This window comes from Boeremia exigua, assembly GCF_020726555.1.
Source record: "Boeremia exigua strain MPI-SDFR-AT-0100 chromosome Unknown C7974scaffold_1, whole genome shotgun sequence".
NCBI lineage: Eukaryota > Fungi > Ascomycota > Dothideomycetes > Pleosporales > Didymellaceae > Boeremia > Boeremia exigua.
This window is the reverse complement of record NW_025763518.1, coordinates 3,408,418-3,430,616: the sequence shown is the minus strand read 5'-3', so window position 1 is coordinate 3,430,616 and position 22,199 is coordinate 3,408,418. Positions and strand designations below refer to the sequence as shown.

General features: G+C 60.8%; 9 protein-coding genes across 9 annotated transcripts; 4 read left to right on the top strand and 5 right to left on the bottom strand.

Annotated features, from left to right (window-relative positions):
• Positions 1-1,523: 1,523 nt before the first annotated feature.
• C7974DRAFT_299456 (ferric reductase) lies at positions 1,524-3,374 on the top strand (the record flags this gene model as incomplete). Its single annotated transcript, XM_046137746.1, has 1 exon — positions 1,524-3,374. The coding sequence occupies one exon, from the start codon at positions 1,524-1,526 to the stop codon at positions 3,372-3,374; it is 1,851 nt and encodes a 616-aa protein (XP_046003493.1).
• Positions 3,375-5,106: 1,732 nt separating this feature from the next.
• C7974DRAFT_27036 (uncharacterized protein) lies at positions 5,107-5,450 on the top strand. Its single transcript, XM_046137542.1, has one exon. The coding sequence runs from the start codon at positions 5,156-5,158 to the stop codon at positions 5,390-5,392; it is 237 nt and encodes a 78-aa protein (XP_046003492.1). The 5' UTR covers positions 5,107-5,155; the 3' UTR covers positions 5,393-5,450.
• C7974DRAFT_27035 (uncharacterized protein) lies at positions 5,451-8,076 on the bottom strand. Its single transcript, XM_046137541.1, has 2 exons — positions 7,676-8,076; positions 5,451-7,629 (listed from the first exon to the last, which is right to left on the bottom strand). Exons 1-2 carry the CDS (start codon positions 7,928-7,930, stop codon positions 5,509-5,511), a joined length of 2,376 nt encoding a protein of 791 aa, XP_046003491.1. The 5' UTR covers positions 7,931-8,076; the 3' UTR covers positions 5,451-5,508.
• A 150-nt stretch (positions 8,077-8,226) lies between these two features.
• Positions 8,227-10,138, top strand: C7974DRAFT_27054 (phosphatidylserine decarboxylase-domain-containing protein). The gene is made up of 2 exons (XM_046137543.1): positions 8,227-8,787; positions 8,833-10,138. The coding sequence occupies exons 1-2, from the start codon at positions 8,297-8,299 to the stop codon at positions 9,917-9,919; spliced, it is 1,578 nt and encodes a 525-aa protein (XP_046003490.1). The 5' UTR covers positions 8,227-8,296; the 3' UTR covers positions 9,920-10,138.
• A 79-nt stretch (positions 10,139-10,217) lies between these two features.
• C7974DRAFT_349785 (CPSF A subunit region-domain-containing protein) lies at positions 10,218-14,378 on the bottom strand (the record flags this gene model as incomplete). The annotated part of the gene is made up of 3 exons (XM_046139443.1): positions 13,974-14,378; positions 11,766-13,869; positions 10,218-11,607 (listed from the first exon to the last, which is right to left on the bottom strand). Exons 1-3 carry the CDS (start codon positions 14,215-14,217, stop codon positions 10,218-10,220), a joined length of 3,738 nt encoding a protein of 1,245 aa, XP_046003489.1. The 5' UTR covers positions 14,218-14,378.
• A 131-nt stretch (positions 14,379-14,509) lies between these two features.
• Positions 14,510-16,855, top strand: C7974DRAFT_420185 (SDA1-domain-containing protein; the record flags this gene model as incomplete). The annotated part of the gene is made up of 2 exons (XM_046144243.1): positions 14,510-15,840; positions 15,887-16,855. The coding sequence occupies exons 1-2, from the start codon at positions 14,551-14,553 to the stop codon at positions 16,853-16,855; spliced, it is 2,259 nt and encodes a 752-aa protein (XP_046003488.1). The 5' UTR covers positions 14,510-14,550.
• A 7-nt stretch (positions 16,856-16,862) lies between these two features.
• Positions 16,863-18,948, bottom strand: C7974DRAFT_440280 (uncharacterized protein). The gene has a single exon (XM_046145316.1). It carries the CDS (start codon positions 18,734-18,736, stop codon positions 17,054-17,056), a length of 1,683 nt encoding a protein of 560 aa, XP_046003487.1. The 5' UTR covers positions 18,737-18,948; the 3' UTR covers positions 16,863-17,053.
• C7974DRAFT_27001 (uncharacterized protein) lies at positions 18,949-20,471 on the bottom strand. Its single transcript, XM_046137539.1, has one exon. The coding sequence runs from the start codon at positions 20,266-20,268 to the stop codon at positions 19,162-19,164; it is 1,107 nt and encodes a 368-aa protein (XP_046003486.1). The 5' UTR covers positions 20,269-20,471; the 3' UTR covers positions 18,949-19,161.
• Positions 20,472-20,755: 284 nt separating this feature from the next.
• On the bottom strand, positions 20,756-21,843 carry C7974DRAFT_26989 (Cupredoxin). The gene is made up of 3 exons (XM_046137538.1): positions 21,423-21,843; positions 21,143-21,372; positions 20,756-21,087 (listed from the first exon to the last, which is right to left on the bottom strand). The coding sequence occupies exons 1-3, from the start codon at positions 21,693-21,695 to the stop codon at positions 20,793-20,795; spliced, it is 798 nt and encodes a 265-aa protein (XP_046003485.1). The 5' UTR covers positions 21,696-21,843; the 3' UTR covers positions 20,756-20,792.
• Between the last annotated feature and the right edge of the window lie 356 nt (positions 21,844-22,199).

The window sequence follows — 22,199 nt, the reverse complement described above, 5'->3', positions numbered from 1 at the left end:
AGGCGTGAGCAGGAGCGTCATGGCTCCTGTCTGTCATTTCTCGACGTCGACGGCGGCCACTCAGCGCCGGACAAACGACGTTCAGGCAACCCCCGTATCCGCCTGACAGCGGACACTCGAGTCCGCGTCGAATCGCAAGGCCGCTCAGCAGCGGAAGGACAGCTGCCAGACGCTGATAGTGGAGATTGGCAGGGTGTGCGGATTCTGCACCGGAGTAGAGGAGATTGCAAGATGAGGGCAGGGGCGGCGCATCGGAGGGCTGCTGGGCAAGATCACGAGTTTGGCGATGTGCGCAGGCATCATGACGGAGCGCTGTTCCAGACGCCCGGAGTCTGCGCACAGAATGGGATGAGCAGCTGGGTTTTTCCGCGTGGGAGTCTTGGGTCCCTCGGGTTCATCTGTCCATGCTGCTGATGCAATTTCAGGGATCATGGCGCTGCGGTGGAGAGACACCGTGACTGCGACGGCGATGCACGGGGGCAGCTGAGCCGCGCTGGCAACTGGCACAGGTGTGACCGAATCACTGTCGTGACGGCGGGCTCACGATCGTGTCGTTGGCTGCTGCGATGGCGCCAGACCAGCAGCGCGCTCAAGACGGAGCTCGGCAGCACCGCCAGCGTCAAGCGCATTGGCGGCCTGGCCCGCTCGCTGGCCTCGTTGGCCACTCGAAAGACGGTGAGCTGAGCCTCTGCAGGGATCTCATCCTGGCCGTTTCGACGGGCCTGCCAGGCACGGCGCTCGACTGGTTGGCCGTCGCCCCCTGCTTCCGCTGGCTGTTTCACGCCGTGCGATAATTCGAGTGGGCCCAGCGCTCCATTGGCTGGCCCTCGCTCATAGACTCAAGACCGGCCCTCGTCGCCCACAAGTTCGTGCTGTCCCCTCGACCAGCTCTTCACGCCGCGGATCTTTTCCCTGTTGTCCTAGATTTCATTCGTTTCTGGACAGTCCTGTTTGCTCCCTCGTTACGGCAGCAGTGTACATACAATCGTTTTTCTCTCGCCTGATCCACGACCCATTCAACGCCACACGTCACTCACTGCCACCCCACCCCGCCCATTCACTGCGGCTTATTATCGACTGCAAGCTCCCACTCTGCACCGCTACTCTTCACGCCCACGCTCACTGACATTCGATTCCTTGGAAGACGTCATCTTCAACACCTCGACAGTGCTGTGCATTGTTTAGACTTTCGTCCTTGTGCATTCACTCTAAGCCCGCAACACTGTTCAAGACACTGTGATGCATTCACGGTGACCAGCACTTCACTTTATCCCACAGCCAACCTCGAGCGCGTTTCGACTTCGTTCACGCACATCGCTTCTTGGGATAGAGCTATAGCAGCCCGCACACTTCTACCTTGCACATCTTCTCGCACCAGGCCGTGCAACCGTTTGACTCTTATGTCACAATACGCCCACTTCGACAGCCACCTTCATTCTCCGCATTCGCATTCGCATTCCGCTGCGCATAAGGCCCTGGCGACCCTGATCAACAACAAACAATCCATCCGAGACATTGCGCAAATGTCTGACCTCGCCGTCTCCCCGGTGGAGCAGCCGGTCATCAACACATCACTTGAGCGCCGTCATTTCCTGGAAGGCTGGAACGCGGCCGACTTCGATGGCCTCAAGTACTCGTACGGCCTGACCGGTGTCGACCAGGATGGCAACTTCTTGTGGGTCGACACCTTCCTGTACATGCTGGTGGGCATGTCGATAATACTGTTGGGCCTGCGCATCGCTAACATGTGGTGGCGCCACAACCGCCATCTGACCGTTATGGGCAACCCATCGCGCCAGGCGTACTGGGCCACTAACCAGACCTCGTGGTGGCCCTGGCTCAACCGCCACCTCCTGCAGGCGCCGCTGTGGAAGAACAGGCACAACGCGCAGTTCCAGATTAGCAGCGCCATTGACAACGGAACACTCCCAGGAAGATGGCACACCATCATGCTTGTGATTTACGTCGGCCTCAACATCGCATGGTGCGTCGCGCTGCCGTACAGCGTCCTCGACCACAAGGAGACCATTGCCTCGCTGCGTGGACGCAGTGGAACTCTGGCCGCCCTCAACCTAATCCCCACAGTCCTCTTCGCGCTCCGCAACAACCCCCTCATCACCCTCCTCCAGGTCTCGTACGACGACTTCAACCTCTTCCACCGCTGGGCCGCTCGCATCACCATCCTGGAGGCCATCGTCCACACCATCGCCTGGATGTACAACACCGCTGACGGCGGCGGCTGGCAGGCAGTCTCCAACGGTCTCGCTCACGAGGGCTCCTACGGCTGGGGAATGGTCGGCACTATCGCGTTCACCATCATCGGCATCCAGGCGTGGTCGCCCTTCCGCCACGCCTTCTACGAGACCTTCCTCTCCATCCACCGCCTGATGGTCATCGTCGCCCTCGTCGGTCTGTGGAAGCACCTCGAGCTCCACTCCCTGCCGCAGGTGCCGTGGATGTGGCTCATCTTCATCTTCTGGGGCGGCGAGTGGTTCTGCCGCCTCCTGTCCATGACCTACTACGGGCTCTCGCTTAAGCAGCGCTCGCGCGTCTCCGTCGAGGCCATGCCCGGCGAGGCCGTCCGCGTCACCATCGACATGGTCCGCGAGTGGAACCCCCGTCCCGGCTGCCACGTGCACATCTGGGTGCCCGCGCTCGCCGGCCTGCACAGCCACCCCTTCTCCGTCGCGTGGGCGCCGACCCTCACCGCCGACTCCAAGGAAATGACGCTCCCGATCCTCGAGGGCGCCGCGCAGTTCACCCCCGGCAAGCAGCAGAAGTCGAAGCAGATCTCGCTCATCTGCCGCGCGCGCACAGGCCTGACGCGCAAGATGTACGAGCGCGCGTGCAAATCCCCCAACGAGACCTTCTCCACCTGGGGCTTCATCGAGGGCCCCTATGGCGGCCACCACAGCCTCGACTCCTACGGCACCCTCGTCCTGTTTGCCGGCGGCGTCGGCATCACCCACCAGGTCATGTACCTCAAGCACCTGATCAACGGGTTCCACCGCGGCACGACCGCCACCCAGCGCATCGTGCTGATCTGGACCGTCCCGGACAGCGAGTGCCTGGAGTGGGTGCGCCCGTGGATGGACGAGATCCTGCGCATGCCGGGCCGCAAGCAAGTCCTGCGCATCAAGCTGTTCATCTCGCGGCCCAAGGGGCGCGTGGAGAGCAGCAGCGACACGGTGAAGATGTTCGCGGGCCGCCCGAAGATGGACACACTGATGGAGGAGGAGGTGCGAGCGCGCGTGGGCGCGATGGCGGTGACGGTGTGCGCGTCGGGCGGGATGGCGGACGGCGTGCGCAAGGCGGTGCGGCCGTGGATGACCGAGGGCTGCGTCGACTTCATCGAGGAGGCTTTCACGTACTAGCCGTTCTGCCTCGTTGCTGCGCCGTCGTGCCGCTGTTGTATATACCCAAACCCCCCGCGATATAATCACTACCTCTCTCTCACTTACTCACACACACCTTTCTTCTTCTCGTCCGTGGCGTCGTCCCAAAGGGCCCGCTTTCTTCGCTTCTTGTATGTATTTGTTCCTAATCACTTACTGTTTTCGCACTTCATGTCTCTCCTTGATTCTTTCCGTTTTGCATGAGCGCAGCATAGCATGAGCGAGGCGAGCGTAGCGAGCGTAGCGAGCGCAGCGAGCGTTGCAAGTGCAGCGAGCGTTGCAAGCATCGTACGAAGCGAGCATCGTATGAAGCATCACATGACGCATCGTACGAAGCACCGCACGAAGCCACGCCGTCTCCCTCGCCGTCCCATTCCGTTTCTTTCCCGTCTCGAGCCGTGGTGGTAGAAGGGGGCAGTAGTGCAGTAGATACCCGGCCAGCGCGTGTCTGGCAGTCCGTAGAAGGGTCGAATAAGCAAAAGTTCAGTAACCGTCGCACCAACATGAGTGAAGAAGAGTACTGTGAGAGATGGAGACGTGGGTGAGATGTTTACCGACGGCAGCATTGTAGTTATAATCATGTGTAATGCATCCCCCCTTCCCCACAAACAAAGACACAACAAAGCAACGCCTAAAATAGCAGCTCCAGACGCCCCGCGTCGCCGTTGGCAGAAACCTCGAGCTGCGTGCTTGCGTGGAGTGTGGTGTGTGGTGTGCAGCATGCCTGTCGTCGTTCGAGCAGCCCAGGGCGGCTCGCGAAACGCGTGCGCAGGAGCGGATCGGGGCGCTGGTAGGTTCGCGTAGTCGGAGTATTGCAGTGCAGTGCATGTCATCAGACCTCAGACCTCGCACCTCGCGGCATGCTTACTGAGCACAAGCAAGAGAACGCTAGATACATTCTGCATGGGTTTTGGTAGAGATAACGCGGCGTTAGACGCCGCGGCGTGCAGTGCAGTGCACCATACACTACACACCACACACCACAGCATGCCATCCAACGAGCGATCGGGCGCGGCTCCAGTGCAGACAGTCGGTGTAAAGCGACAGTTGCATGTCGAGGCTGGAGGCTTGTTGGGTGTAGGCAGTGTGTGGTGTCTGGTGTCTGGTGTCTGGTATCTAGTATTCAGTATCCAGCATCCAGCATCCAGCATCCAGCATCCAGCATCCAGCATCCAGCATCCAGCATCCAGCATCCAGCATCCAGCATCCAGCATCCAGCATCCAGCATCCAGCATCCAGCATCCAGCATCCAGCATCCAGCATCCAGCATCCAGCATCCAGCATCCAGCATCCAGCATCCAGTATCCAGTCTCCCGCCACCATGTATCCAGCACCCAGCACCCAGCACCCAGCACCCAAGCCCCTCCACACCTCAATCCAATCCAGCCCAGTCTCGTGGGATACGTGTCTATTATGTAGAGCCAGTGACCTACCCCTACCCCTACCCCACCCCTCGTAGCACGTATATATGTATGCATGCATGTATGTATGTGTATGTATGCATGTCCATATAAGTGCATGTACATGTCCCAGCCCACACCCGCGCAGCGGGACCCTAGGTCGCGATACATTTGCGGTGCTGCGGCGTGCTTGTCCAGCACACTGGGGTGGCGTTTGGTATTGCGTTAGTAGTCCATTAGTAGTCCATTAGTAGTCCATTAGTAGTCCATTAGTAGTCCATTAGTATCCTACTGGCATTCCGTCGGTACTCCATTGTGTATCTAGTCCCGGGATATGCACAGTGTGTATAACAGCGGAGGATGCGTGCACGGGTGACTGTAAGTCTGGTCTGGTGTCTAGCTGGTAGTTTATATTCACTGGGACCCCGGCGTTCTCGAGGCCGTGCAGAATACAGTGTTGTTGGCCGTGGAGCAGCGGGTTGGGAGTTGTTGGGCGCAGTGAGTGGAGTGTCTATCCTGGCTCTCGCCTTGATGCGCAGCATACACCCTGGTATCCATCTCGGCGACGTAGTATTCACCTTCTCGACTAGTTGGTAGACGTTGTGATATCCATCCACTTAATATATATCTCAGTATTCATACCGATGCCTGTCTCAGTACTATCCCATGCTATGCTAAATACACCTAACCACACCGCTCACGGCACCAGCGCATCACGACGACGCAGACGCAGACGCCGACGCCTCGCCCTCGGCGTCTGGAGCGCGCTCCTTGCCCTTGGCGCCGGGACCCGTCGCGGTATCTGCGTTCTCGCCCGGCAGCGCAGCGTCCATGAAATCTCGGCTCAGCGTCTGCGTAGCGTTGCGGTGGAGGACCGGTTTCTCGCCCGTGGGCTGTTGACTCGCAGCCTGTTCACTCGCGCCGTCGTCCTGCTTCGCCTCGCCCTCCTCTTGCTTTGCGTCGCCCTGCTTCTCCTCCTCGGCCCTCCGCCGCTCCTCCTCGCGCCGCTCCGCCTCCTCGCTCGCGGCAACCCGGGCAAGCCGCTCGCGCTCCTCCTGTGCAAACACCATACGCTCGCCGATCCCCGGCCACAGACTGGCCACGAACAGCGCCACGCCGCGCTCAACGCCCCGCACGCCCTCGCGCGCCCACCCCATGACATCGGGACGCTGCTGCTGCAGGAGCCGTCGCGCGGCCTCCTCGGGCGTGAGATTCACATTCGCATTGCGGCGGGGCTCGGGAGCTCCGGGAGCCTCGGGGGCCTCGGCGCCGGCATTCGGCAGCAGCCCCTCGAAGTAGCGTCGGGCGAGTGCAAAGTGGCGCTCGAAGACGCCGAGCTGGGCGACGTAAACGACCAGGGCGATGCTGCTGAGCATCAGCGGGCGGTACCAGCCGCTGCCGCCGGCGAAGATGTAGACGAAGACGGCGAGTTTGAAGATGAGCCAGAGGTGGGCGGCGACGTTGCCGACGCGGTCGTTTTCGGCGGCGGCGGGGTTGGCGGCGGCGTTTTCGGCGCGCTCGTTGCGGTTCTGGATGATGTTTTGGATGACGCGCTGGGCGGCGGCTGGGTCGAGGCCTTCGGGTTGGGCGGGCTGGGGTTGCACAGGTTGCGTGGGGGTAGGTGTGAGGCCGCCGAGCTGGTTGTGCAGATTCTGCGAGCTGTGGGCGATTTGCTGGCCGAGGCTGGCGATGAGTTGGCGGTTTTGGTTGTACTGGTCGATGAATGCCTGGGACGACAGGGTCGAGGCGAACGGAGCGGTCGTGTAGGTGCCCTGCTGGTCGAAGAGAACGCCGACCGGCCCCTGAGGGCTGGACAGGAGGAACAGCTCTTGAGGCGCGTCGGCAGGAAGGGTCCGTGTCGCGGCTGCTGCTGTGGCAATCAAGGGATCAGATGATGTCGCCGCGCCCGCCTCTCGTGCATCCAGGGCCCTGCTAAATTCATTCGCCTGCCTCCTCACCTCGCCCGTGGCCTGTCGCAGTGCGATGACGTCCATGTTGAGCTGCATGGCGGGGTCGGAGAGGCCGCTCTCGACCATGTTGAGGCTGTATGTGATGGTCCGCAGGTGCTCGCGAATGCGCTCGGCGCGCCAGCTGGGAAACGCGGCCATGTTGGACGCAAGCGCGGCCTCTTCAATGGCAGACGGGGCAAGCAGGGTCCGGACGTTGTCCACCTCCCGAGCGGCCTCCTGCAGTGTTCCGCGAAGCCTCGGCAGAAGCCAGGTCAAGGGCACGCTCACTCCACCGGGCGCTGGTGAGCCAAAGGCGCGCGGCGGGACGGCGAAAGCTTGTGGGAAGGGCACAGGGCGTGGCAGGCCTGGCTGTCCCGGACGCAGGGGTATGTTCGCGGTGACGTCTTCGATTGTGACGGACCAGCGGGCGCCATTGGGGCCAGTACCCTCGTGCCGCACTGCCCTGCCGTTTGGAGGCGGTGGAGCGCCATCTGCCGGCGCAGGTTGCGGGGCTCCATCAGCTGGCGGCGCTGTAGCTGGCGTGCCTGGGATGCCTGGAGCGCCTGGAGTGCCTGGAGCGCGGGCTAGGGCTTGGGCGATCTGCTGCTGTACCTGGGGCGGCAGCGGCATGGCGCCCAGCGGTCCCAGCGGGGTGCGCGGCGGCTGGACATGGTGGTGGTGGTGGACGTGCGGGTGGGCGTGGTGGTGGTGGTGCGGCTGCGGGACTGCGCGGAACGGGTTCGTCTGCAGCGGCGGGCCGGCGGGGGCTGGCGGCGTGCGGTAGGGATTCGGCGGGAGCGTGGCTGCGCGCGCGGCGGTCGAGGTAGCGGGCTGCGGCAGCTCGCGCAGCACCAGGTGCAGGCTCTGGTCCTGGGACTCGCGGAGCTGGACGGGGTTAGCTGGGACAGGCGGCATATGCTTGGCCACGCACGTTCTCAGCGCCGAAGACGGTCTCCAGCGAGTCGGCGTCATTGGCGACGACCTTGCCGCGGTAGATCAGGCGCATGCGCTCGGGACCGGGCTTGGAGGGCACGGCGTCCTGGATGCGGAGGCGCAGCTCGCGGACCGTGGTCGAGGCGGGCAGCTGGGGCAGATGCAGGCCGCCCTCGATCTCGCTGGACGGCGACAGCACCTTGAGGTTGACGGTCGAGCCGGCGGCCGAGGCGTCTGCCATGTCGTCGGCCATGTCGGGCGCTGGGTGCGGAGTGGTGGTGCGGATGCGGTTGGGATACGTTGCAGTCGGTGGTCAGCGCCGTGTGGCCATAACCGGCAGGTCGGTGGAGGCAGAGAGCAGTGAGGCCGGCACGGCAGCGCAGACACGGCGAGGACACGCAGCGCAGTCGCAGTGAAGGCCAGCAGAGCACCGCAATCGCCGTCAGTGCACGCTGGAAGCTCCACACGCGACGTGAGGCCAGCCGGCGCACCTCCGAGGCCGCCGACGTCATCCTGATTGGCCGGAAAACATGCTGCTCCCGCGCGTCATCGTCTGGTGCCACCACGCACAGCAATTGACTGACTTTCAGTCGCTGTCGCCGTCGCTGTCGCTGTCGCCATGGCCTCGCCCTGCGCCCGCCAGCTCCTGCGCGCCCCGATGCGCCGGCCCGCCTGCCCGTCCGCCTTCGCCCGCACCCCGCGCACACCGCCGTCGCGCACCTTCTCGTCGTCGCGCCCGCTGCACGAGCAGCAGCAAAAAGAGTCGTTCCGCGGGCGGCTGGGCGCAGCCCTCGGCAAGACCAAGATCAAGTGGGAGCCCATCCCGATTGCTCTCGGCGTCGGCTTTCTGGGCGCCTTCCAGCTGTACCGCATCCAGCGCCGCGAGAAGCACACCCAGGCCGAGCAAGATGTCGACCAGCAGGTCGACCAGCAGGGCCGCCCCGCCCCGCGCGAGCGCATCCGCCCCAGCGGCCCGTGGACCGTGCAGGTCATGTCGACGCTGCCGCTGAAGGCCCTGTCGCGCCTCTGGGGCCGCTTCAACGAGGTCGACATCCCGTACTACCTGCGCGTGCCGGGCTTCAAGCTGTACTCGTTCATCTTCGGCGTCAAGTGCGTGTCTTGAGATATCTCGCGATACATAGCTAACCTCCGCAGCCTCGACGAGGTCGCCGAGCCCGATCTCCACGTCTACCCCAACCTCGCCGCCTTCTTCTACCGCAAGCTCAAGCCCGGCGCGCGCCCGCTCGACCCCAACCCCAACGCCGTGCTGTCCCCCGCCGACGGCAAAGTCATCCAGTTCGGCACCATCGAGCACGGCGAAGTCGAGCAAGTCAAAGGCGTAACCTACAGCCTGGACGCATTGTTGGGTTCCTCGCGGCCCTCGCCCGAAGTCCGCTCAGAGCACGCCCACACCCCGCCCGAGCACCCCGACGCCGTCCGCGCCGACCAGGAATTCGCCCGCGTCAACGGCATCTCCTACACCCTGCCGAACCTGTTCTCCGGGCCTGCCCACAAGGACGGCGAACCCGCACAGCCGCCCACCGACCAGTCGACGCCCGCGCGCCCCGCCTCCGAAGCCGCCGTCCGCGCCGAACTCGCCGCCGCCCCAAACACCCCCTGGTGGTCCCCCTCCCACCCCGCCCCCTCCGCCCTGTACTACATCGTCATCTACCTCGCACCCGGCGACTACCACCGCTTCCACTCCCCCGTGCCGTGGATCGTGTCCTCGCGCCGCCACTTCGCCGGCGAACTATACTCCGTATCACCCTACCTCCAACGCACACTCCCCGGCCTCTTCACGCTCAACGAGCGCGTCGTGCTCCTCGGCCGCTGGCGCTGGGGCTTCTTCAGCTACACGCCCGTGGGCGCGACGAACGTGGGCAGTATCAAGATCGCGTTCGACAAGGAACTGCGCACCAACAGCCTCACGACCGACACCGCGGCCGACCGCGCCGCCGCTGCCGCCAAGGCGCGCGGCGAGACCTACACGGGCTTCTCCGAGGCGAGCTACCGCGCCGGTGTGCTGGGGGGGAGAGCGCTGCAGAGGGGAGAGGAGATGGGCGGGTTCCAGCTCGGCAGCACCATTGTGCTGGTTTTCGAGGCGCCGAAGGGCGAAAGGCCGAGTCTGGATCAGGGGTTCAGGGGCGGCAAGGAGGAGCGGAAGGGTGGGTTTGAGTGGTGTGTGGAGCAGGGGGGGAAGGTCAAGGTCGGCGAGGCGCTGGGGTTTGTAAGGGAGGAGTAAAGAAGGTGAGGTTGGGTGTTTGTGATCTTGTTGTGTATGATAGCGAGCATCTGGTCTTCTTGTACATGTTGGATGCAAAGTTCGAGGTTTCATGCCCCGGCTGTCGTTGGCGACGGCATCGCAGTAACGACCGTGTAACCCTCCAGGCCCGCAGCACCGTGGCCGGAAACCCACACTCCCCCGTCACAATCACAATCACAGCGCACACGTGATGAGTCAGCATACATTGGGTATCAAAAGCCACCAACCCCCTTCCAGACCGCTCCCGTACTCTGCGTCCACGAACACGCTGTGACATCTAAAACACATACAACCCCCTCATATTCCAAATCGCCTCATCGATCATCCCGGGCGTCCACTCAGCACCCGTAAGCTGCGCCGCAATACCCTCTCTCTTATCCCTGCTCAGCACCAAGAACCTTTCAATCAAATCTCCATCAATCGTGCTTTTCACGGGCGCAAAGTAGCCGCGGAACGCCAGGTGGTCGCGGCCGGACAGCGGCGCGTCGTCGGCGCGCAGCTGCAGCTCGAGCTGCTGGAACATTTTGTGCTGGCGGCGCGACTCGAAGGGGATGAGTGCGCCGAGGGTGCCCTGCAGGCCGGCCCAGAAGATGACGCGGTTGCCGCCGGAGAGGAGGACGGTGCGCTGCAGCGCGATGGGCATGTCGTTGGCGAAGAAGTGGGTTACGAGGTCCAGGCGGTTGGGGGTGCCGCCGAGGTAGGACTTGTCGACGAGCAGGTCGGAGCCGTCGGGGGACTCGTCCGAGGACTCGGAGACTTTGGGCGGGCAGCGGACGACCCAGATGTTGCCGAACTTGTCGCCGCCGACGGTGGTGTCGTAGTCGAGCATCTCGGTGGCGGTGGTGTGGCGCGCGACGGTGTCGTCGACAAAGGGGATCAGGCGGTTGGGGTGGACCTGGTCTTTGTGCACGACGTAGGTGACCGACTCGGACGCGTCCGAGACGACGAGGCGGCTGCCCTGCGTCTTGACGTCTGTCACGCGGTTGCTCACGCAGTCGGTGGCCTGCGCTTTCCGCAGAAGCGACCGCATGCCGCAGTCGTACAGGCACAGGTGGCGCCCGACACCGGCAATGAGCTTGCCCTTGAAAGCAAGGAGCGCCAGCGGGGGCTCGCTCACTTCTGTCTCGTGGAACAGCTCGAGCTCGCGGCCTGTCGGGGAGATCTTGTAGATCTGGATCGAAGCGCCGGAGAACTTGTAGGTGGGTGTGAAAGTCAGGTCCCTGGCAGTGCCGACGGCCAGGAAGGCGTCCTCGCCGCGGCTGTCGAAGTAGACCAAGGCCAGACTGACGAGCGATACGTTTGCGGGTATGTCCACAGTAAACGCAACGTTCTTCTCGGTCACGGGGTCCACGACCTGAATGCATGATGCCCAACGGCCCTGCACTCGTGAGTAGCCGAAGTCAACCGCCGAGAGCTCTCCGTCAGCTGCCTCGCCATCGACCTCCATCTCGCCATCCACGCCGTTCTCGACCTTGACACCGTTCTCCTTCTTGACCTTGGCAGCCTCGATGAGATTCTGCCTCGTCGCATCGTTGAGGGTGTTGTTCTCGCTCTGGATGACGTAGAAGAGGCCCTGGTCGTGCTGGCCAACCATCTTCCTCGGGGTGTATTTCAGAGGGATCGACTCGTAAGTTGTGTTGTCCGTCAAGTCGTTGAAGGTGAAGATTCTGCAAGGTCAGCGCAGGTCTCAAGCAATATCGAAGCATCGGGAAATGTGACTGGTTTCAGTAGGAACAATTGGAATATTGATGTTTGGCCCACACGGTTGTTAAGGGGTATGAGTATCATCACTGCAGTTACAGAAGGGAAAAGATATTGTACATACCGAAGTTCGGCGGCGCTCACGCAGATGATGCCCTTGAACTGTGTGCCCTCGAAGTTCCAGGCGGACTTGAAGGGGATGTAGTTCAAAGGCGTCAACTGCAGAACGCCAGTCCGGGGGTGGGTGTAGCCGAGCCAGGGCCGCGACGTCATTGCGATGATGGCAGGCTCGTCGGCGACAGTGACTTTGGCAAACTTGATCGGCTCCGGGCCGAGGAAACGCCTTCGGGTATCTCCAATGTCACCAGTCATCTCCTCCAGCACAGATCGAATGTAGACACCACTCCGCAGACCGATGTGGAGGTACTGGCTGTAGCCTCGCGGAGACTTGTCGGACATCATGTTGATGGTCAGATCACTCGGTGGCGATGTCAGTGCCTGGACGGAGATGCTTCGCAGGATGTTGCCCTCCATGTCGGGGCTCAGATTGAAGATCCTCACGGTCTGGTCGCTGCAGCCGACGGCCATGAAGAAAGCGCGCACGCTCCCCTCAGGCACATCGGGCATGGTCAGACAGTTGATGGTGCTGTCGAGAGCGATTTCCTCCTCGGCCATGGCAAGCGAGCCGTCCGAGTCGCACTCAAAGTACAGGATCTGGCCGGACGAGAGCGCAATAGCAACTTGACGGTTGTTGGTGGCGCATGCAACAATAGTCCTGTGTGCGGGTGGCTGCCAGTCCGTCAGACTAGCGTGTGTGGCATTCGCATCGTCATTGGGAAACGAGATGCCCTGGATGTGGCGGATACCCTTGGGGTGGATCTGGATGATGCAGTCTTCTCCAAACTGCTGCACACCCAGTGTGTTTGTGTCAGGCAAGAAGCCGGTGTTGGCCGCCTCCTCGACATCTTCGCCAATCTTCAGGACCAGCGTCCTGCTGTGCAGACACATGACGATGAGCGTGTCGGTCTCATCGTCTGAGGTTAATTTTGTGGTCCAGACATCGGAGGCGTTTTGCGGTAGCGGTGACTCGATGAGATCGAGGACTTCCAGGGCGTTCCTCGTGGTGCGGAATGTGCTGCGCGCACCAGCGCCGTTGATGGTGTAGATCTGGGGCGCGTCCTCGAGCGCTGGGTTGGCCACCTCCATGCCCATGATGGGGTTCAGGCTGGGGATGGTCTCGACTGGTGTCAGGTTGGTCAGGGCTCGGGGGGTGAAGAACGGAGGCGCATAGGCGGCATCTGGGTCGGAGGGGAACTGGCTGCTGTCAAAGAGTGGGTCGTCGGTCTCCTCGCCGAGGGATTCGAGCTCGTAGAGGATCCTGTCGCCAGATTCGCACGCGGCGTAGACGAATCCTGCCCTCAAGATGCAGAGGCTGGTCACAATCGGGATTGTGTCGAAATATTTAATCTTGATCTTCTCTACTGCACCGTCTTTTGACTCGACAGTAAGCTTGAATAGGTCGCCGTCGTCAGTCTGCAGGAGGTAGAAAAAGTCACCGCCCTTGAGCGAGTAGAGTGTGCCGGCCACGATGGTTCGCTTGCGGTTCGGGTCTTCGGTCGGGCCCTCGCGGCGCGGAATGGCCAAGCGGTGGACGCTCGACTTGGTGTTGAAGATGCGTCGGTATGTGACGCTGTCCTCGCCGCACACCAGGACTCCGCTGGGCGCGTTGGGCCCTCCTGGCACGCGGAAGAGCATGTTCGCAGTGCGGTCCACCGGCTCGGCCCACTTTCGCACAATGTGGTTCAGACCGAGATCAAGCTCGTAGTAAACCAGCTCTTTCTTAATCTCGTTGTACGCAGCGTCTGTGGGATCGGCCTCGGAGGCCGAGTAGTCGATCTCGAGGGTGGCGAACATGGGGTTGTCGTAGCCGACGTCCAGGCCGACCAGGCAGAAGACCAGGGTCTGTGGCTTGTGGGCCTCGAGCGGCGAGGATATGGCGATGTCGGTCTGGCCGCTGCGGGTGAGGATGTAGACGAGCTTGTTCTTCTCCGTCGACGCGACCATGATGGCGCGCCCTTTCGGGTCGGCCGCCAGGTACTCGCCGGGCACGACACGCCGTATTCCAGACTTGCCGTACGTCTCGAAGTGCACCGTCTTGAAGGCGTGCTCCTCGGACATGTACTCGTACGTGACCAGGCGCCCCGAGTCGGTGGTGATGACAATGTGGTCTGTTTCGTCAGCGCGGTTCTCAGTCTCCACGTCCAGTGCGCCACGGGTTTGGGGCTGCTTCGAAATCACTAAACGGGCTACAGCGGGGAGCAAGACAACATACCCTTGGTGCCGCCCGCAACGCGGAACTTGGCAATGCGGCGCACAATGCCGAAGACGTCCTGCGAGTAGATCTCGTGGAAGCCCTTCTGCCGCCGCGAGACCTCGAGCAGGGACAGGCGCGAGCCGTTCGCTGTGAGGATCTGCTGCTTGCCGTTGCCGAGGAAGTCGCCGGAAATGGCGTCTTGCGTCGCCGACGGCTGCTTGACCGTCAGCGCGTACAGCGACATGGAGGAGAAGGTCGTCATGATGGCGGGCGGGCGCTGGCCCAGGCTCTGCGCGACGCGTCGGCGGGGGGAGAAGGAAGCGCGGGGATGCGGCCGTCACAATGGCAATGCGACCAAACACAAATGACGCCGGGAACAGGAAAGAAAAGCGCGACCGACGGGAGAGTGGGACGGAGCTGGTGGTCGAAAGTTTCGAGTTTACGCTGCCGGCCCAAGCTCTGTCGGCGTTGGCTTGCGGCCTGCCGACGCCCCACAGCACGCCCCACAAAAAAAGTGAGAAGGCCGCTGCAGCACATGGCAGGCAGCGTCAATCCCTAGACCAGACACACACAGGCCAGACACATCCCAGCCACGATGAAGCGCAAGGTTGGCGCTCTCGAGAAGATTGAGGCGGACCATGCCGCGCTCCGCTTCAAGATCAAGCGCGACCCGCAGAGCTACCGCGACGACTTCAGCAACCAGTTCCAGCAGTACGAGACGCTGCGCGACCTGTTCCTGCAGAACCCGTCGACCCAGGGCACCGGCCTGGCCGACCTCAAGGACCTGGTCGAGTTCGTCTCGCACGTCGCCGACCTGTACCCCGACCTCACCGCCCAGTTCCCCGCCGACCTGCAGCAGATCCTGCTGCAGCACCACGAGGTGCTCGAGTACGAGCTGCGCGACAAGATCGTCGGCAGCCTGTGTCTGCTGCGCAACAAGGACGTCATCGACTCGGTGGCCCTGCTCAACACCCTCTTCCCCGTACTGATTGCGACTCCCAGCAAGTCGCTGCGCCAGCTCATCTTCACCAAGATCCTGTCCGACCTGCGCTCCGCCAACGTCAAGACCACCAACCACAAGCTCAACCGCACCATCCAGACCGTGCTCTACAACCTGCTCGAGTCCGACAAGGAGTCGCCCAAGGGCATCTGGGCCGTCAAGATCACCCGCGAGCTGTGGAAGAAGCAGATATGGACCGACGCCCGCGCCGTCGAGGTCATGCGTCTGGCTGCGCTGAGCGAGAACGAGAAGGTCATTGCCGGCGGCGTGCGCTTCTTCCTCGGCGGCGACAAGGAGCGCGAGGAGGCCGCCGACGAGAGCAGTGACGAGGAGAACATCGACATCGCCAAGATGCGGCATCAGGCTGGCATCAACAAGAAGACCAAGAAGAAGGCCCGCGACCTGCGCAAGGCCGCCGCCACCGTCAAGCGCAAGGAGAAGAAGAAGGCGTCGCCGCACATGCTCAACTTCTCTGCACTGCACCTGCTGCACGACCCCCAGGGCTTCGCCGAGAGCCTGTTCGCCAAGCACGTCCAGAACACAAAGGCAAAGCTGCAGCTCGAGACGAAGCTGCTGGTCCTGCAGCTGGTCTCGCGTCTGGTCGGTCTGCACAAGCTGACCGTTCTGTCGCTGTACTCGTACTTCCTCAAGCACCTCACCCCCCGACAAGCCTCCGTCACCAGCTACCTCGCCTGTCTCGCCCAGGCAACCCACAACTACGTCCCCCCAGACGTGCTCGAGCCGCTCGTCCAGAAGATCGCCAACGAATTCGTCTCCGAAGCTTCAGCTGCCGAGGTCGCAGCCGCCGGTCTGAATGCCATCCGCGAGATCTGCGTCCGCCAGCCGCTCGCAATGACCGACACCCTGCTGCAGGATCTGGTCATGGTACGTTGTTACTCTCCTGATTCTACCCCTCGACTAACATCCCCAGTACCGCAAATCCAAGGACAAGGGCACCATGATGGCCGCCAAGGGCCTGCTCTCGCTGTACCGCGAAGTCGGCGCCGACCTGCTGCACAAGCGCGACCGCGGCAAGGACGCCAGCATGGGCATCCGCTCGGGCGCCATCAAAGAGCAGCGCTACGGCGAGGAAGCCGCGGGCGGCATCGACGGCATCGAGCTGCTGGGCGCCTGGAAGGAGGAGGAGCGCCGCAAGAAGCGCATCGAAGCGGGCCTCGACCCCGACGGCACCGACGGCGACTCGCAGCTCGACGAGGCCGAGGACTGGAAGAAGTGGGAGCTCGAGAGCGACAGCGACAGCGACGAGGAGGGCTGGATCAACGTCGAGAGCGACGGCGAAGATATCAACATCAGCGACTCCGAGGACGAGGACAAGGGCAAGCCCAAGGCGAAGAAAGCGAAGCTCGACGCCCCTGCGTCCACAGACGCAGCAACTCCAGCACCCGCCCCCACCCCCGCCGAAGCCGCCGCCGCCACAGCCGCCCAGATCCAAAAACTCCTCACCACCACCATCCTGACCCCCGCCGACCTCAAACAGCTCAAAGAACTCCAAGCCTCGACCGCCATAAACGCCCACCTGCCCTCCCACAAACGCGCCGCACTCCTCGCCGCCCGCCACGCCGACGAAGCCATCACCGCCTCGACCATCGAAGCCGCGGCCTCATTGGGCAAGAAGAACACGCGCGAGGAGAAGATCGCCATGGCCAAGGCGGACCGCGAGACGAACCACCAGAGCACGACGGCGAAGCGCAAGATGAAGAAGGAGAGCGAGGGCAAGAGCACGACGAATGCGGAGAAGGCGCGGAAGAAGAACTTTTTGATGACGCTGGGGAAAGCCAAGAGTAAGAATAAGAGGAGTTTGGGCGATGTGAAGAAGACGATGCAGGGGCATGTGGATCGGAAGAAGAGGGGCGGGAAGAGGGGGAATAAGGGGAATTAGGGGGGGAGTGTGTGTGTGAGGTGTTTGAGATGTTGAGGGGGGGAGATACCCAAATAGATACGTTGAACTTGTGGATGAGACTTGGTGTGCGTGTTGTGAAGGCTAATATGTTCTGCATTCGAGGCGCCTTGTTTGCAATACTGTGCTGTTCTCCACGACGGGGCTGTGTCGCAGTGAAGTGCTAGCCGCTGTTCGACCTTACTCTGACCTGACCCTCGCCGGCGCCATCCTTGTCCTGCCATCCATCCCCATCGCGGGCAGAGACACCGTCCGCGCAACCCGGTCCACGGTACTCGGGACATCGCGTCTCAGCAGAGGAGACGAGACGCAAGCACCGTCGGACCGCACGCGCGTAATGCCATGCGAGTCGACACTGGCAGCTCCGTGACTTTCACCAGCCGCCTCAGCCTGCCCGCCCTCTCGTACCTCGTATCTCGCCAGCGCCACCACACTCCCCACCGGCGTCCCCACCCCGTCCTCTCCGTCCTCACTATCCCCTCCACTCTCCCCATCCACAACACCCCCAGCCCCCGCCCCATAAACATCCGCAACACCGACCCCCGACCCATCCCGCCAAAGCACCCCATCCGCCGCCAACAGCCTTCTCATCTCTTCATCCCTCTCCCTCCTCTTCACCTCGACCTCCGCTTCTGCCAGCCCACGACGCCCATCCACCACCGCAAGCCTCTGCTTACCCCCGCCCGCACCACACGCGTCCCCCTGCTGCCGCTGCGCCGCCTTCCGCGACTGCCCCGCCTCGAACTCCAGCCAGTCCGCAAGATGCTGGCCCTGCACCGACGCCAGCAGTCCGATTTCCGCGCGCAACGCGTGGGCGTCTGTGGAGTGGGGGTATGCACGTAGCAGGGCGTTGAGGAGGGAGACTTGTTCGACGAGGGGGCCGAGGTGGAAGTGCGGGTCGGGGAGGATGATGGGTGTCGGGTGTTGGAGTGGTGGATTCCCCGTGGGGTCTGCGGGGCGCGCTGGTGGACGCCAGTATTCTTGGACGTATTGGGCTGCTTTCTTGCGGAGCTGGTCTTCGTTTAGGGGTAGCGGTGGCGGAGGCTGAGCGTATGGGCGAGGTTGGGGAGCGAAGTGTTGGATTGTAGGGAGTGCGGGAGAGGTAGTTGTCCCAGCCTTCGAGCTCGGAGTCAGGTGCTGAGTGGGTAACGAAAATCGCATCTGTATCTTGGGGAGCAATCGGATTTGCTCTCTCGTGCGCGGAGCTGACTTGTCAACCTTCGAGATCATAGCCGAGTGCTGAGCGGAGGCTGGAAATCGCATCTGGACTGGGTCGGGCAATCGAAGTCGCTCACGCGTGCGCTGAACTGAGTCTTTGCGATGCACGCTGCTACTTAGCAGACCGGTGACCATGCTCCTGTTCGTCGGCTTCGGCGTAAGAGCAGTTCGCGGTGCTTCGGAGGTGTATGGCCTGCTGTCCCTATCATGGAACTCATGGGATTCAGTCCTACTCCGCTTGTTCTTCCCTTTAGCTGTTGCTCTGGGCGAGTCCTCTGTGAAGACGATAGGATTCTGAGAACTGCCAAGTGCACCAGTTTCGTGCAAGGTCGCTACGACTGATTGATCTGAAGATCTGATTGACTGGTGTGATGAATGATCAAGAGTGGAGTGTGAAGTTACTCTAGACCTCTTCGGCGTAACTGGAGAAGTGAGAGTAGGCTCATCCATCTTGCTACTCAACTTCGACAGGGCTGTGCTATCTGCTGCTTTGGAAGGATTTCGTGAGACGGCTGTTCGAATCTTGAGAGGCTTCAGAATGGTCTCTGGCGTACCGCTGGCTCTAGTTTCTCTCCGTCTAGTAGGTATTTGGGGGAGATTGGCAGACAAGTCGGCCTCTGCACTGCTTCGCCGCGTAGTCACCATGGTGTGTCGTTCTTGCTGACCTTGTTAGCACCTTGTCACTACATGGGTGCATTCACCCACTGAATGTGAGTCCGAAGAAGACAATTATAGCAAGAGTGTTCGGATTTCGTGTTCGTGTTGGTAGTCTCAGTGGTGGCTGGGTTTCGCAGATCGACTGGCAAGTTCTTCCTATGAATGCGAGCGGTGAGGTGAAGACCAGCGTGAATAGAGACATGTCAACACAGAAGCCTCACAAACATCGATACTGCCTGGAAGACTTTGGAAGGTGCAATCGCTTCAGGAAGGCGCAACTCGCCCTTCTGGTCGACTCATCCACTGCCCTTGGGAAGGTGCGTCTGGTAGTTGCAGACTGCGAGATGAGCACAAAGATTGCAGAGGTTCGTAATGATTGGAAATCCACACTGCAATGTCTATAGACATCGTTGTCACACACTAAGAAACGCTCGTAGCTTCGCCAGCTCTTCGCTATCGTTCACTTCATCGACAACGCGATCAATTGCTCCGTCGTCCCACGCATATCCGTGCCAAAGAAAGACCCCAGCATCTCGCATGATTCGGACTCCTTCTTCGCTACCCCGGAGTTCCGGTATGAGGCCGGCCAAGCTGGTCCAAAAGGCCTCTCGAAGCTGCGGAGCGTTGGCATAGTAGACGAAGTTGGGCGGCTGTGAGTCTTGTGATGGCCTTTGCAGCCTTCCCAGAAGATGCTCTAGACCATACAAGCACGTTCCAAAAGGGAGCCATTCGGCTTCCGCCCAGTCGACAAGCCCCGTGATCTGCCAGGTCTCCTCGTTCACCAGGATGTTCGACGGTATCAGATCGCCGTGATTGAGAACGACCGGGTAATCAAGGATCTTGCGAAGCTTATCCAGCGTAGCCCTAGCCCTCTCTCTTAGCCACTGATCCGGGAGTTTCTCGGATAGTTCTTCGAGCTTTTGGACGATGCGCGATCCTACTTTGCCTCTGCATTGCGAAAGAAACGTCTGCTCTTCTGTAGCAAGTGGTTCGGGTCGCAGAACGCTGTCTCTTCGCCTCCGGCTTTCGCGGACCGGCCAGCTCTGGGCGATGATATTTGCGAGGTTGATGATGAGGGTCTTCTGTTTATCTCGTAGCTCGGCTCTCGTCGACGGGAGACAAGCCTGGAGGCGAGAGAATGGGACGCCTTCCAACGTGTTCATCTCATATGCTTTTAGATACCCAGGTAGGCATACTTTGGCTGCTCGAACCACAGGGGCAAGCGATGGGTGCGCCCTTCTCGCCGCTGCAGCCGTATCGAGGTCAAGGGAGTGTTGTGCTGCTCGAATCTGGACGATGAGCTGATTATTAGTCTCCGATAGGGCATCGCTCTTATCTTTGATAACGCCAACGGTAGCACTTCGTCGTGGTGACAGAATGAGCGTGAAGCTGCAATGGCCCTGGTGTCCGAATTCTTTCACATGATAGCCCTCGTACGTCGCTTGTACAGCCTCGAGACATCTCGCCCTGTCTGCTTGCAGCCCTATGTACTTCCAGAGCTCGATCTGAGGAGATTTCATCCTGATCTTACTCTAATCCAGACTTCTCAGTCCTAAGGAGACACCGCGATGCCGCCGCCGAGCCGCCATATTGTCTGTAAGCCACCTCGTGTGGCATCGCATGCAAAGCCTATCTTCCAAGGCACATGACCTCAGCTTTCAAGTATCGAGGGTGTGTTGTAGTCGTGTGTGGTTCGCTGGCCGCTCGCCGTATTATGGGAAGGATGCAAGGCGGGCACGGAAGAGCCAGGTCAGGGCCTGTCAAATCATGCATAATGCGCGTCAGAACACTAATGCATGCAGCCGCAAACGGCATCAACACAGCGATCACGTCAGGAAGGTAAGATCTCTTGTCAGGCATTATTACATAACATTTTAGCACGACTTCTATGTGTCGTGTCGCCTGCACGGCAGAGTAACTACAAAACGCCTCGTAAACATATGCATACACTAAAGCCAGTTCAGTCGTAGGGTGGTATCAATAAATCTCGTCGAGCCCAGAACTCTCCTCCACAACGCGCAAATAGCAAATCGGCTTCCGTCTTTTACCACAAAGCAAGGACGGCGAAAGCAGCAGCGCCGAGGCCGAAGAACGACTGGCTGTTGAGCGCAGGTGCAGCATTGACAGTGTTCTGTGCCGGGTTGGGGATTGTGCCTGATGCACCGGCGCCGAGTGTGGGTGTTGATCCAGGTGCTCCAGATGCCGCGCCTGATCCGGAGGGTGATGCAGATCCGCTGCCACTGCCACCAGAGCCAGAAGATTGACCGGGGCTGAGGTTTTCGGAAGCTTGAGCAGCGAGCGCGCTGAAAGCTTGCATGGTCTTTTCGCCGGAAGCAGGACTGCACGTGTGTTAATTCTGATCGGTCGGGGAATGCGGTGTGATTGTATACTTACGCATTAATGGCTCCAACCATACCACCCTGGCAGTGCTTGGCCTGTGAGCAGTAGAACCAGATGGGCTTGCTGTCGGGAACACGGATGGTGTATGTCAGGAGCTGGGATGTCGAGTTGGCAGCAGCCGTGGTAGGCATGAAACCCGAGAAGAAAGCATCTGTCTTGTTCGCCATAATGTTCTGGATGGGTACACATGGGTTGTCAAAGGTCGACTGGACTACGGAGTGGTTCTGTTCAACATTAGACAATTTTACCATAGTCGTATACTGCTTGAACATACCTTTGGGTGGAACTGGAACTGGACCATGTCTCCGGCATTTGCCTGGATGTTGTTGGGGAAGAACGCAAGCGACCCGTTCGGCCCTCCGACCTGGATCGTGTGTGTGACGAGGCTACCACCCGATGGTGTCGAAGTCGATGATGAAGGCGCAGGCCCTGTAGAGTTTGCCATCGAGGCAGGAGTCTCTGAGGCTGCGATAGATTGTGATGATGCTGATTGTGCTGTCGCGAAGCCAACCAGGGCGGATACGAGGAAAGCTTTTGAGAAGTACATAGCGGCGATGTTGACCTCGAGTAGATTTTCAGGTGAATTATTACTATGCGAATACGTGAGGGAGTGGTGTAGGCGACTAGCGCTCTGAAAGCTGGACTAGCCAGATATTAAGAATTGAAGAGACCGTAAAGGTGAGTTGAAGGAAAAGAGGAGAAGGAGACGCAGCGACAGACGTGGAGCAGGACAGATGTGGAGCTGAGAAGTGAGCCTGAGGAGTGGAAATAGTTCCTTTAAGGCATTGAGAACGGGCACGGAACGCTCGCTGCTTGCGTTTTGCTTAGGCGTCGCTGCAGCGGTTAGTAGCTATTCCGACACATGGAGGGATGTCTGCGACGCGCTGGAAGCCGTTCGTGCTTCAGCCTCTTGCACCCCGGCCTTTGAGGCTCACGGTACGCAACAACAAAATCGTCAACGAGGGCACTGCACAGCTTGCGAACACGAAACAAAGTCTCATGGCATTTTGACAGTTGTCTCTTCAGCACTGACTGAAAATTTTGTTGTGCT

What these genes read in the sequence shown, in the direction of transcription:
- C7974DRAFT_27035 (XM_046137541.1), bottom strand. Translation starts at nt 7,930, where the DNA reads ATGGCCGACGACATGGCAGACGCCTCGGCCGCCGGCTCGACCGTCAAC. An exon ending in CCGTCTTCGGCGCTGAGAAC is followed by an intron (nt 7,630 to 7,675) that starts GTGCGTGGCCAA and finishes AACCCCGTCCAG; the next exon opens with CTCCGCGAGTCCCAGGACCA.
- C7974DRAFT_27036 (XM_046137542.1), top strand. Translation starts at nt 5,156, where the DNA reads ATGCGTGCACGGGTGACTGTAAGTCTGGTCTGGTGTCTAGCTGGTAGT.
- C7974DRAFT_26989 (XM_046137538.1), bottom strand. Translation starts at nt 21,695, where the DNA reads ATGTACTTCTCAAAAGCTTTCCTCGTATCCGCCCTGGTTGGCTTCGCG. An exon ending in AGTTCCAGTTCCACCCAAAG is followed by an intron (nt 21,373 to 21,422) that starts GTATGTTCAAGC and finishes AATGTTGAACAG; the next exon opens with AACCACTCCGTAGTCCAGTC. An exon ending in ATGGTTGGAGCCATTAATGC is followed by an intron (nt 21,088 to 21,142) that starts GTAAGTATACAA and finishes ACACACGTGCAG; the next exon opens with TCCTGCTTCCGGCGAAAAGA.
- C7974DRAFT_440280 (XM_046145316.1), bottom strand. Translation starts at nt 18,736, where the DNA reads ATGGTGACTACGCGGCGAAGCAGTGCAGAGGCCGACTTGTCTGCCAAT.
- C7974DRAFT_27001 (XM_046137539.1), bottom strand. Translation starts at nt 20,268, where the DNA reads ATGAAATCTCCTCAGATCGAGCTCTGGAAGTACATAGGGCTGCAAGCA.
- C7974DRAFT_27054 (XM_046137543.1), top strand. Translation starts at nt 8,297, where the DNA reads ATGGCCTCGCCCTGCGCCCGCCAGCTCCTGCGCGCCCCGATGCGCCGG. An exon ending in TCGTTCATCTTCGGCGTCAA is followed by an intron (nt 8,788 to 8,832) that starts GTGCGTGTCTTG and finishes TAACCTCCGCAG; the next exon opens with CCTCGACGAGGTCGCCGAGC.